This window comes from Citrus clementina, unplaced genomic scaffold (genome assembly GCF_000493195.1).
Source record: "Citrus clementina cultivar Clemenules unplaced genomic scaffold, Citrus_clementina_v1.0 scaffold_3, whole genome shotgun sequence".
In the NCBI taxonomy this organism is placed as follows: Eukaryota; Viridiplantae; Streptophyta; class Magnoliopsida; order Sapindales; family Rutaceae; genus Citrus; species Citrus x clementina.
In genome coordinates this window covers 11,620,905-11,634,873 of record NW_006262339.1, presented here as the reverse complement: position 1 = coordinate 11,634,873, position 13,969 = coordinate 11,620,905, and the positions used below count along the sequence as shown (strand labels likewise).

General features: G+C 30.4%; 1 protein-coding gene across 3 annotated transcripts; it reads right to left on the bottom strand.

Moving 5' to 3' along the window:
- Positions 1-1,582: 1,582 nt before the first annotated feature.
- On the bottom strand, positions 1,583-6,038 carry LOC18048323 (protein IQ-DOMAIN 1). 3 transcript variants are annotated; one of them, XM_024188922.1, is made up of 5 exons: positions 5,806-6,038; positions 5,567-5,686; positions 3,785-4,072; positions 3,146-3,532; positions 1,583-2,287 (listed from the first exon to the last, which is right to left on the bottom strand). In XM_024188922.1, exons 2-5 carry the CDS (start codon positions 5,657-5,659, stop codon positions 1,583-1,585), a joined length of 1,473 nt encoding a protein of 490 aa, XP_024044690.1. In that variant the 5' UTR covers positions 5,660-5,686; positions 5,806-6,038. The 3 variants fall into 3 exon arrangements, with proteins under 3 accessions (XP_024044690.1, XP_006441095.1, XP_024044691.1); XM_006441032.2 differs by having other exon boundaries at positions 1,583-2,284; XM_024188923.1 differs by having other exon boundaries at positions 5,814-6,038.
- Between the last annotated feature and the right edge of the window lie 7,931 nt (positions 6,039-13,969).

Genomic DNA, 13,969 nt, shown 5'->3' with positions numbered 1-13,969 from the left:
CACGCCAGTCATTATAGGACAGCTTCTGCAGAGGTACTCAGAGTCCAACATTTGTAAGTGTGGACAAAATGTACAAATGACGTGCCTACTTGCTCTCCAAACATGCACCCCATGCACCAACGGTTAGAAAAGGCAAAGGATAGGAATATCCTTTGTGTAGAGAGAGAAAATACCAATAAAAATATGCTAGGTAGCATGATGAACAGGCATCCAAGGGCATTCTACAAAAGGAAGTTTGTGTTTTATTTTTCTCATTATTCATTAGTAAACACACACAACACATAAGGCAAAGGCTTTAACCTCTAGCCACCTCCATCATTGAGAGTTTGCTGGCATCTACCTAAAAAAATGAACCCAACAATAATTTGAGTATTGAAGTGCGGTTGCCAGCCACTACTAGCTCCATCTCTAACCTCTTTTCTTCTTTTTGCAGGTTAAGAATAGCCCTTCAAGCCAACTCTCTCCAGATCAAAACCCTCATAACAACCTCACCTCTTCTGTTCTTTCTCAAGCTCTACTAGAAACCAAAAACAAATAACACACCTCGATTATACGAGACACTCTTTCACTTTACTACAAATTTATTTTGTTTAGCTAGGTTTTTCTTCTTTCCTCTTCACCCCAAAATTTAGTTAAAACAAGATACTTATATGATGGGAATGTATTTATTCAAATAAAAGATTAGGTCAGAAGAGAATCTTGATCTAATACTGATCCAATACTATCACATCCATGCCCACCTCGAGTCTGAACATTCATTCTATATCCTCCAGCGACCAAAGTAGTTAATAACTGTTAGAATCGAACTGCATGACAATTAGGATGTAGGTACGTACAATATTAAGGTCTCGTTTGGGATTGAGGTGCTGTAGCTGCTGTGGAAAAAAAATATGTAACTATCGAACAAAAATTAATAGTATGTAGTAAATATAAATTTTAAATAATAATTTTAACAAAATTATTAAAGATATAATAGATGTTTCATTATATAAGTGAAAAATCATATCAATATAGCTTACAAGTTACAGCAGCTAGTGTTTACCAAACACTTTAGTATTATAACTTTTAAGTTACAGCCGTTCAACCTTAATACCAAACGCACCCTAAACCAGCCAACTGCCCACCATTCCCCATTGAACTTGAAGCTGAATGACATTACATTAATTACTCAGTACAGCTCCCAAATCAGCCATCCAACGCAAACTGAGTGCTATACTAATAGTTAATACAACTGCATTGTGAGTAGAAATTCTATATATAAATAATAAGAACGATAACTTTTATTATATTGTGATGGATAGGATAGTTATTGTATAAAAAATTATATGTAGCTAAATTTTAACATACAGCGATAAAAATATTGAAAAGTAAGTAATTACTACTCAGCATTAAATTTAATTTCATAGATAAAATGATTAAAAATATATGTAATATAATTGGACGAAAAAAATATTATACCAAGCCAAAAATATGTTAAATAATACAATTAATAATACTGTATAACAATACATATGAAAATTTAATTTCATCAAACATTACAAAAGCAGTACTCACTCACAAACAAAATTATTTTATATATAAATCAAACAAGATCATGTCTCCAACCATGACCACCAAGACGCAGCCTCCAATCTTCACCGGCACTGGAATCCGGGCTAACCCCGGCTGCAACCCGTTTAACCCGGCTGCCATTATTAAACGCTGGGCTAGGGCTCCTCGGAGCCTGGTACGTCGTTGTTGCACCGCCAGAACTAGAGGAATCACAGCCGCCTGCAGCTGACCCAAGTACTGAATCTTTCTTTGTTGAAGAGTTCCAATGCGGTGTAGCATTTGGACTCCTCTGCTGCTGCTTGATATTCATCATCCCTTGGCTTCTCACCTTGGCCTTGGCAGACTGTGTTGGCGCCATGTAGCTTGGGACATTGTGTGAGAACGATGGCTTGTGTTGGGGAGGTATGTATGAGCTTGAGTCTGATAATTCTCTATTGAACCTTCCCATTTTGGTGTTGCTTGAGCTTGGTGGTGTGATCACGTCCATTTCCACGGTCTTTTCTGATAGCATGTCGTCTGTCGTCGTCGTCGTTGTGGTGGTGGTAGTGATGGGGAGTGCCACGTAAGACGCTTCATTTGGGCCTAAATTGCGGGCGTGGTGCGGCTGTGCTGACATCCAACGCTCAAGCCAATTCCATCCCCACTGCCCTCTTTCACCCTCTTGCGCATAGAGTTCCACAATGTCTCTACCATTCGGGTTAGACTGTGACAGATGTTGATGTTGCTGCTGCTGCTGCTAGTGTTGGTAGAGTGTTAGCATCATTTAATTTTCGTGTGTGACACACTAGGCAGAACGTATATATCTTTAAAATATCAGAACCTAAGGTCAACATTGTATCCAAATACGATATTGATTTGTGCTTATCTTTTAAAAATCTTCTGCCATCTATACATTTTTAACATTAATTTAAATTAAAATTAGAGTTGTAAAAAGCTATACAACTATTATTCTAGTTGAATTAAAATTTTACTAAATTTATATATCTAGACCTGAGCATGATTCAATAAGTGTATATTAGTGAAATTTAATTATATATATCAATTTAACCCAAGATCAATTAACATAAAGGTTCAATCTGTTTGGTATAACTTTTAAAATAGAACTTATTTAAGTAAAGCTTCTACAATTAGAGGTTTTATTACAAAAATTTTAGTTGCTTAATTATTAATGAAAACTTTTATTAAAAATCATAAAATTACTTTAGTAATTAAATAAAATTGTTAAATAATTAAAGAATACTTTAGATATTTTAACATTTAAAAAAAATTTCAACTTCTATTCCAAAAGTTTAAAATTTAAAAATTTTCCAGTACAAGCAAAATAACTTATTTAATACCAAAAAAATATTAAACAACTTTAGAAAAATATAAAAATAACTTATGAGATTAAGTAAGTTTTTATGATCATTAGATTAGTGATATCAAATAGGCGTTGATCCTAAATCTATACCATTTAACATAATAATCACTATTTCTTAGCCAATTTAAATTCTGAAATCTTAATTCGGTGCTAAAAGCATTGGAAAAGATAAGCGCAGTGGATAGGTAAGCACTGTATCCAAATTCAAATCAGATGGGTAACCAATTAACAGACCTGATAGGCATAAGCATAAGCGAGGGATCTTTCTTTCTTCATCAAAGATTCGTGCTTTCTTGATGCATTCTCTTTAAGCTTCTTCTCTGAGTTTTGATGGCGGCCGCGGCCATTGTCCCAGCTGCCAGCTGCAGCATACTGCTTCAGGGGGCTTCTCTGATTTTGCAATTCTTCATCAACTTCTTCTTCATCTTCATCTTCTTTGACCTTCGTCTTCTGAAGTCTCTCGTGAGCCAATTGGAGCCTGCGTGCTCTTACTCTTGCCTGCACCCGCACTAGTGCCTGCATGCATCGCATTGTCATTTGTGCTTGCTTTCTCACATTATGACCTCTTACTAATGCTTGTAGCCTCACCAATCCCTTCAACGCCCGCAATGCACGCCGGGCCTGTAACATTAATAAGTTAACAAGTTTTTCTATCAAAATTTGTAACTGGTTTGTCACAACTACTCAAAAGAATTAAGGCCTAGGGGCTTGAGCGAGGACTTTTTAATAAGTTCTTTTAGCTGGCTTACCCCAATTCGAATTCGGACATGTTAGGAGATTACAAAAATAATTTAAATTTTACCCACCCTCTTTTTTTTTTTTTTGGGTACTAATTATGTAATATATGCGAGTAATTAATTTAATTAACATTACCAGGTAGCCTCGATAATATGACTGTATGAGAGTTGCAGCCCTTTCTTCCTTGGAGTGACGCCCATAACCAGCCAATCGAACAACTTTAGCTGCAGCTTGTGCTGCCGCGACTGCTGCTTCCGCCGCGGCAGCAGTGGCTACAGCGACAGCTATAGCGTGATTTCTATCTTCAGCCGGAGTTGATCCGGTGCTCTCGTCGTTTGTCACATCTGGTGAACTCTCTGCCGGAAAATGTTCAAATGACACAACCTCTGGAACCTCTTGTGGCCATTTCTCTACATTTTCTTTCTGAAAATGATGAAAATACTTTTGCTCTCAGTGTAAATACTACTTTACGTAATATAAAAAATTTTAGAGCAATGCTAGATACTGAATGCCAATTAATGTACGTAACATTCATCACATGGTAGGTAAAATAGTAAATTGACAGTTGTGGAAATTCAATATCCATACACTCGAAAATAAAATATAAATTTCACTAATTTCCTATTCATGGTCTTTTTATAATTCCTCTTAATTGATATTTTATAGTTTTTTTTAAAAGGTAAGGGGGTGGGCAAGCTCACATATAATTTTTACCCCTTTACCACCCCCAAGAATCGAATTCGGTTTTGGTAAAGATTACAGCTGCACTGCAATCAACCCGACCACGCCCTTTGGGACAATTGATATTTTATAGTTCATGTTGAAGTATTTAACCATGAAATTGACATCCATATATATGTTAAAAATATAGTGTCACAAATGTAGATCTTTAATGAGTTTTAAACTAAAGTATGCGGATGAATTGATGTTTGAGCAAATGAACATAGTGGAGATGGATATATGAAATTAATTCTCCTTTGTCCTACTCTCAATTTAGAAAAATATACAATCATGAAATACAATGTAATTTTGGCATGATGGTGATCTAACATGTCAAAGCACATGAGAGATCAAAGTAAATGATGTGATGGGCTTAGGTGGCTTGACAACAATATGTCGAAAAGTTTGCAAAATTTGGTCATGTTGATAGGGGACCATCATATATACGATTTATCCGTTCATGGTCCTAGCATTGTTGCAGAGATAGAGTAAAGGGGTAGTGTATTGGTGGATGGGAGATATCAACAATGTGGCCGTGCAAATTAACCTCAATAGTGGTCACAACCTCATTGATCTATACTGAAAAATTCTAGCAAGTAATTATTTATTATTTTATTAATTGTTTATTTACGTACTTATCATGCATGTGTATAATATATGTTATAGAACAAAAAGGAAAAAACGACATCTTAATCCTTTTTAGAATATAGATTCACCACATTAGTCGTGGGTGGATATATAAATCCATTTCATTTCTGATGTTAAAACAGTAACTGAAAAAATATTGTCGTAGGGGTACACGTGACATTTTCGCATAAAAATTAATTATTCGAAATCTCTATAGATTAAAGCTCATTGATTTATATGTTAAAAGGTTATATTTACTTCAACGTATTGTGTTTTCTATCATTATTTAAAGACCAAATAAACTATTAAAGTGTCACTCTGTGGAATAAATGCAACCATCAAGTTTTGGCTTATATATATAGGGTGAAAATGAAAGTTAGGTGTAGGGTGAAAATGAAAGTTCATTAATAGTAAGATTTGGGCAAACAGAAGACAGTGATCAAAGTCATTGCTATTTTAAATTGCTTACTAATCAAGCATTAATAATCAAAACTGCTATACTAAGTCATTGCTTAAAAGTAAACTTAAAAATGAAAAAGAAAAAAGAAAAAGAAAACTAGAAAAGGTTACCTTTCTATGAGGCAAGTCCTTATTAGAAGAAGATTGAAAAACTCTCTTCACCGACGAGAACCAACCGTTTCCGCCGCCGCCTTTCTTCCCCATATTCCGGCGAGACGATCGATCTATGAGCTGTGTAAACACAAGCGCATCAAAAGATAGCATACTGTAGTTAACTAACTAGCAACATAGCAATGGCAAATATTGAGACAAAAATTCTTCAAAGGCAAAGGGAAAATTGATAAAAGAACCTCAGTACATTGATTGGATCAGAAAGAGTTGATGAAGAGATGCGATCTTGTTAATTTTGTGCAGCGACAGTGATCATAAAATGATAACAATAACATTTGTGATAATGGGATTTCGTTTTTTTGGTATATATTTTTTTAAGAGCTACATATAATGCGATTGAAATGAGAAATTTTCCTACAAAATGGAGAGAAAGAAGGAGAAAGACAAGATCATAAAGAGAGAAGAGTGCTCTTGTGAGAGTAGTAACTGCAAACCCCGCGCTTTCGCCGTTAGGTATTTATCAATTTCACAGGCAATTTGGACGGTTGGCGTGGGACCAATCAGCTTCTGCCACGCCATCTTTGAAAAAATGAAAAAGAAAAAAAAAACAGTATTAAGGTAAATGGTCTCTCAAGCACTACAAACTGAGTCAATTATTGGATTCTTATATTTTAAAAAAATATTTAAAAAATTGTATGTCTTCGTTATAATCTACTTAATGATTATATGTTTTTTACAATTATTTAAATAAGGAAGACTAATTGAATAATTGTCTCAAGCTGAAGGAATATATAAATGAAATTAAAAATTGCCGTTAATAATCATGAAACACTAAAATTATATAAATTTACATTATTTTGAATCTTAAATCACAAAATTTTCATACATTCAATTATTAATGGAGTTTTCATTTTACGGATCAGCAATCAATTTTTGGAGATTAGTGTTCAATATTTAGATAATTTTTTATTTTCATACTGCTCTGTGGTTTCCACTTAGCGGCCAAAGAAATTAATAAGACGAGAATCTGTAAAAGACTAGTAATAAAGCCAAGATCACATGAATGATGAAGAAACCCCAAGTCTATTATTGATCCCGTGACCTTTCTTTCTTCCTTTAATGATTATCATTTTTCTTTCTTTTTATTTTAGTGATCGGTATGTATCTTGCATTATGCACAGCAGTATACGCTTTCAGCAATAATTTATTTTTTCCAAAGTTTTAACCGCTTTGGAGTATTATTTATACTGCTGCAGCGTCAAAAATTACAACTATCATACTAAAACGTTATCAAATTCACCATGTGTATATATATATATATATCAAAACTTTGATAAACATAACAAATTTTACTAAAAAAATATATCGATTTGTGTATTTACATTGAAAGAACTATTGAAAGTCACCAAGTATAGAGTAATGATATGTTTGGTTTGAAGAAATGAAAGAAAAGAATAGTCGAAGAAAGGAGAAGAGAGAAAAGAAATAAGGGGAAAAAAAGATAAATTTCATATCCAATTAAATAATGATATTGAGATTGACACTCTTTTTTTTTTCTCATTTCTCTTGCCCCCCTCTCTTTTCATTCCTCTACTCTCCTCTTATTTTCTTCTAACCAAGTGTGACCTAAGGCTTAATTTGTCTTCAACTGTTGCGATACAGATCATTTATCTTAATTAGGCAATAGGCACTTTTAACTTTGCTTATAAAATTAATTTGATTTTACTCAAAGAAATTCAATAATTTTTAGGAAGTTAATAGGTAGAAATTATCCAATCTAAAATCCTGGATTTAATAGAAAACTATTAGATCAGTATGATGTAAAAACTTTTTTAAATTTTAATAAAGTGTTAAATCCTGAGCCAAATATTATTGACTTGACAAACAGTTCTTCAAAAGTTGGCAGCCACGATGAACACCGATATGAGAATTCAGGAACAGTGAACAAATAACCCAAATCCAGACCGTCTAATAATAGAATTTAGAAAGTGCGGATTTTTATTTTATTTTATTCTTTTGGCATGGTCATACGTCTCTTTCGAGAAAGCCATAGCACATTGCATCGTTGGGCTGTGCTATATTTAATTTTCTATCAGAATTGTCCCTTTTAGTATTAATTAGAGTTTGAGCTTTTCTTGTTATTTTAATCTAAATAGGATTTTAACTTTTTTACCCCATTTAATGCAGGATTATATAGAACGTACTAGAAATGATGAAGTCTTTTTGGATTCGTCTCCATCGTTAATGTGACATTTCTCATTGCGAGAGAGTTTATCATTTCTAGTACGTTCTAGAAATCCATTGAAACAACATTTAGTATCACTTCAATCCTAAATATAATCAAACTTCCGATAATTATTTACTTAAATTGATATTTTGTAGAGTGTCTCTTCAATGAACCCGTACGAAGGGTCTAATGGTCCACCCCATAATTATTACCTTTTCTTGCTTTGCTCACATTTGGTTGGGGATATAAGAGTTTAGGAGAGTTAGATGGCCTGTTGCTTGCAACAATTAAAGTAGAATAGTTAAGGGCTGCTGTACAATTTAAGGAAACCTTTAACCAAATTTCATGAATAATGTTCATTTCTTTAATTAAAATGGGGACCTAGCTTTTTATTTCACTGCAACGCTATTAATTCATATATAGCAAACGATTTTTGATGGACCACTATCTAACTTTGTGCATTCATGGCAATCTCTCTCTCTAGAATGGATGATAATACTATTCATACATATATTCTAAGCTTTTCAAGTGTGGATGTTAAAATACGAATTTCGTCAACGTATTTTTATTTAATTAACTATAGCTTGATATGGTGTTAACCCTAATTTATATTTTAATATTTACACTTGATATGAATATTAATAGATTAAAAAAAATAATAATTTCTAATGCATTCAAGTATGTGTTTTATTGTATTTTACTCACAACCATTAAAGTCACATGATGAAGTCATAAAAATGATTTATTTTATAGGTAAATATTTCAAAAATTTATCGTATGTTATAACTTTCAACGCTCTGAATTATTTCTTTACACATGATTGTAACATGTGTTAAGTATGATTATTAACTTTCAATATTAGATGTTAGTTAATGTACATTAATTCTAGACCATTCTCAATTGTAGTTTTCATAAAGTTAAATGCTATAATTTAAGATGCCATCTTTAAACGATTTTATAATAAAACCTGCGTATTTATTTTTTTGAGGACAAAGAGTATGGCGTTAAAGAATTGTTATAAATATATATAGAGTCATGCTCTAGTAGCGTGTCCGTATTAGACCATGTACCTAAGAATTCATACATACATACATACATACATACATACATACATATATATATATATATATATATAGGCTTTTACAACATTGTAAAATAATTTACAATGGTGTCAAAAACTGTCATACTATTGTGCAACTCCAAATCTACACAAAAATTTATACGAACATCCACATTTGAGAATTTTTCTATATATGTGTATGCATTCACAAAGTTGTAAAATGTCTTTACACTTTTATAGTATTGTAAAAGTCTTTTGTGCATATCCGTATAAAATTTCATGCAGATTAAACCATATAATTTAATAGAATCAAGTTCAATTAATTATAAAGACATATGGTTTAATAGTGTGTTTGTCCTAATTTTATTAAATTATATGGTTTAATAATATATTTATATGAAAAAAAAAATGACGATGCCCCATAAGAGAAGAAATACACATACATACATACATACATACATATGTACGTACGTATGTATGTACATATATATATATATATATACATACGTACGTATGTGTATATGTATGGGGTGGCAAAGTGTGGATTACAAGGAATAAACAATTTATCAAACATGTAGTCTATATGCATCAGCAAAGAAATCATGATTGGGAGTCAACAACGTACCTAAAGTGAGAATGATCTCAATGACTTAATGCAATTATAAGACGTGAACGTTTCTTCACAACACATTAAGGTTTGGTACAACAAATTAATTTTTTTTTTCCTTTTTTCACAACTTGTAATTGCCATTATGCTACCATATTGTTCGTGATTGATCAACTAAAACAATATATTATTACGACAGTTAATAAAAATAGATAAATATAACTTAAGTTCACTAAGAAAAATTAAAATTGGAATGAGGACTTAACGGAACTCTGATTTTGTCCAAGCTGAAAAACTTAGCTCGGAAAGAATCTGAAGAAAAATTTTCGGTTTAAATTAACATGTACTTGTTGAGTAACTAATCTGCTGATTAGGAGTAAATGCTCCTTTAATTATTACAATTTAAGTCAATTACTCATTTAGCACAAATATTTTCATCAAAATACATTTTTGTAAGTTCCATTTGATCATTCAACACCATATTTCATGTAAAGAACTTTACAGTTTTATTTGACTAATCATTGTAATTTTAATACGAGAATTTCATTTAGTATGTCTGATAGGAGTTGATATTGAGGTCTTCGGCATTTGAAAACTTTGAAGTGCGCCATTTTGTTTTAGTGGATTATGAGAGACATGAGGTCTCGAAAATATGTATGGAGTTAAAAAATGTATTAGAAGGGCATATTTCGTGGATTTTTCATGTTAGAAAACATAAAAAATAAACGTCCAAATTTCGGCCAATATTCTTGTTGAAAATATGAGTCAATATTGTTTCTTTAAATTTCAAGACCAGCCACAATAACAACTTTAAACGTGAGAATAGAACTTCATGAATAGAAGTTGTCAATACTGTTTGTGTTCCTGGGCATTGTTTACATTACTATTCATAGATAATGTTCATCCAATACTATTTACGACACTGTTCACATGATACTATTTACGACAACAATCATAAATTTGTCAAGGCTTGCGCGAAACATTGTCCTTAAGGCCAATTTTCGCTCTTCTACAAAGATCTTCCGATGCAATAAGGACACAAATAATGCAGATTAATCTCTAAGATTTAATGACATCACAGTTGTGAGGTTGCATTTCAAACAAGTGTGTAAAACAACGAAAGAAAAATTATGAAGGAAACATAAGATAGAAGGAGAAGTAATAGTGTCTTAAAGGCTTTTTATATATTGTTTATATAGAGAAACTCTATATTTTTTTTCCTAATTCAATTTGAATTATTCACCCACCTTTCTCATTTAATTTGAATTAGTTATCCATGTGCCTCACTATTTAATTCAAATAATATAATCCAAATTGCATATAGGTTTGACTTTTTCAACTCTAATTTATAATAAAATCAAATACATGACTAATTAATAAATATTAAAATTATCATTTTTTTCACTTACAATGATTAATGCACTCATAATTTATAAATAATCTTAATGCTCCACTAATATAATTTTATGTTAATTTTATCTTAATTGTATATTATAAATATAGTTTAAGAATAAGAAGGAATCATAACTGAAAGAGGGAGATAAATAAGATAGATTGCATTAATATAAAAATAAAAAATAATAACATTTAAAAAAACAAAGAAAGTGGACCCACCTTGTCAAGATAAGCAAGTGGCAGTGGGTTGTCACTTGCTTATCTTTGGCATTATTAAAAAAAATAAAAAATTAAATAATAATTAAAAAAAAAAAGGAGAAGGGAGCTCCGGCTTAACAAAAGTGGGGGAAAGAGAGCAAGAGCATGAAAGAAAAAGAATAAAAAAGAAGTTAGGAGAGGAGAGGATAATTAGAGGACGGTGTTGGAGGAAGCATGCAGAAGAGGGGTGAGAAACGGAAACCTTAGAGTTCAAAATTTCTTCTCTTTTCTTTTGAATTTAATTTTCTTGTAATTTATTTTTGAAATTTAATTTTTAATTCATAAATAAATTTAGTTTTATTTTAATTATAGTTATTTTAATTTTACTATGTGTAATCTAATTTCAACAATTATTTTTATTTCAATTATGTTTAGCTAAATAATAATAGTTAGGGTAAGGTGAAACTCTTAGTAGAAAAATATAATATAATTAAATTATATTTTTAATTATATAAAATCAAATTCTTTTCTATTTAAATTTATCCATATTTTATATTTTAAAATTTTGATTTATTGTAGACAAACAAGGGATGGCACAATAAATTCTTAATATCTTAGTATAAAGTATGGTAAAAATGATATTTTGATTTATTATAGACAAATTGAATTTTAGCACACTAAGTACTTAATCCATAATAAATTTAATAGGAAAATAATGATAATTTATATAATTAATCTTTTGGGCTATAAATAAATAAAAAGAAAAGAATTTATTAAATTATATCTACCAATAAAAGTGGATCCATAGGCCTAACTAGTTTATTTCTGTAGTTTCATTTAAATTAAATAGCATGAATTTAAATTATCTGAAAAAAAATTTAAACTCATGCTATTTAATTTAAATGAAACTACATAAATAAATTAGTATAAAATATGGTAAAATGACATTTTGACTTATTACAAACAAATTGAAATTTGGCACACTAAGTACTTAATCCATAATAAAATTAATAGGAAATAATGATAATTTATATAATTATCTTTTGGGAAATAACCAATAAAAGGAAGGATTTATTAAATTATATCTACTACTATGAGTGGATCCATAGGCCTAACTAGTTTATTTCCGCAGTTTCATTTAAATTAAATAGCATGAATTTAAATTATATATTTTTTAGTTTTCAGATAAATTAAAGATGTTAACAAATTAAACATTTTTCTTGTGAATTGACCCCAAACTCACCGGGTTATATTATAATAAGACATTCTTATACTTAATAGTAATCAACACTTTTAAATCTTGTTAAGTTTTTGTCGCGTTGCTGAGGAAAAATATTTATTTTGTTATTTTCTTTTATTATTTATTGTTTTTGCTTTGTATTTCTACCTTTGCTATTTCTTCGTTTAAATCTTATAATTTTATTTTATTCTATTCAGTAAAATTTTAGTTAGACCCTTTTTTTCCTTGAAATTTTAGTACTATCTAAAAAAGCTTGTGAACATTTCATTTTAACCCAGAAGCTCTTGCAAACCAGTCCTTAAACTAAATTGGAACTTGGATCTTTAGATTATGACTTATTCTTTGGACTTTTTGATTTGAGGACTAAATGAATCTTGACTTTTGGAATTTTTGGATATAATAAGCATTGACGTAGACTTTGAAAATTACACTAAAGGCCCGATAATTTGAATTAATCATTTAATTAGCTAGTAATTTTTAAAATTAAAAAAAACGAAAGAGTCTGCATCTTGAGATAAATATTATTATTTTTCTTTAAATTTCTGTAATTTAATTTTTACTTTTTTATTTCCTTTGCAATTTTTCATTTTTTTGGCATTTGTTTAATGTTGTTAATTTATATGGCCGGCTCAACTGCCTAAATTGTTATTTAATTGTTATTAATATATTCTTATTTTGTTAATATGTTTAGTTTAATTAATTGTTTATATGGCTAGTTCTATTTTGTTTATGTGTTTTTTTGTTTAATTGCTTTATTTTTATGGTTGGTTTAACCGCCTATTTAATTATTTGAATTTCAGTTACTCACTTTTCAATTTGTTTATTTTTATTTCGTATTTTTTTTATTCTTGTTACATTTATATGACTCGTTTATTTAATTTTCAATTTATTTTTTTAATTTGTTTAATTTTCATTTTTTTTACATTGCCATTTGTTTGTGTATCATCTAATTTCACGCACACATTATCAACATTGTATGAGATGTTGGTCTCAAACTTCAAGTGGTAGGTTAATTCGTTGATCTCAATCACCAACACCAATCATGAAAGAGATCAAAGAAGAAAACTTTTTGAACTAATGTAATTCTCAAATTGATTAAGGAGACAACCATTCTCAATATAATGCACATGATTAGAATCAACCAAGGGTTTTGAAAGACTACATATATCTAACCAGAACTGGAGCACCCTCGTGTATAATATTTCCTCTAGAAGCATCTTGATTCAACTTTAAACTAAAGCATCTTGATTCAACTTTAAACTAGGTATTATCCAACTTTTACTAACATTTCATAGTTTGGAATCCAATAATCCATACTTGCATCTAAGAGATTTTGAGAAAATTTGTAACTCATATGCAGACCAAAGTTGTAGCATGAACATAATTTGACTAAAGCTTTTTTTTTTCTTTTTAATCAAAAAATAAAGTTAAAAATTAGCTATAAAATCTCAGATATTGATCAATAAGAACTTGGAATAACATGGAGGAACAATTTTTTAAAAAACTTTTCCACCCCATAGAACAAATTCTTTCAAAAGACAAATCATTACTTTCATTTTAAAGTTAGGAGAGACTTTTTATCAGTGTTGGGACACGTATAAAGAATTACTTAATATTTGCCCACACCATGATTTTGAAGCATGGAGGTTATTGTCATATTTCTATGAGGAATTAAC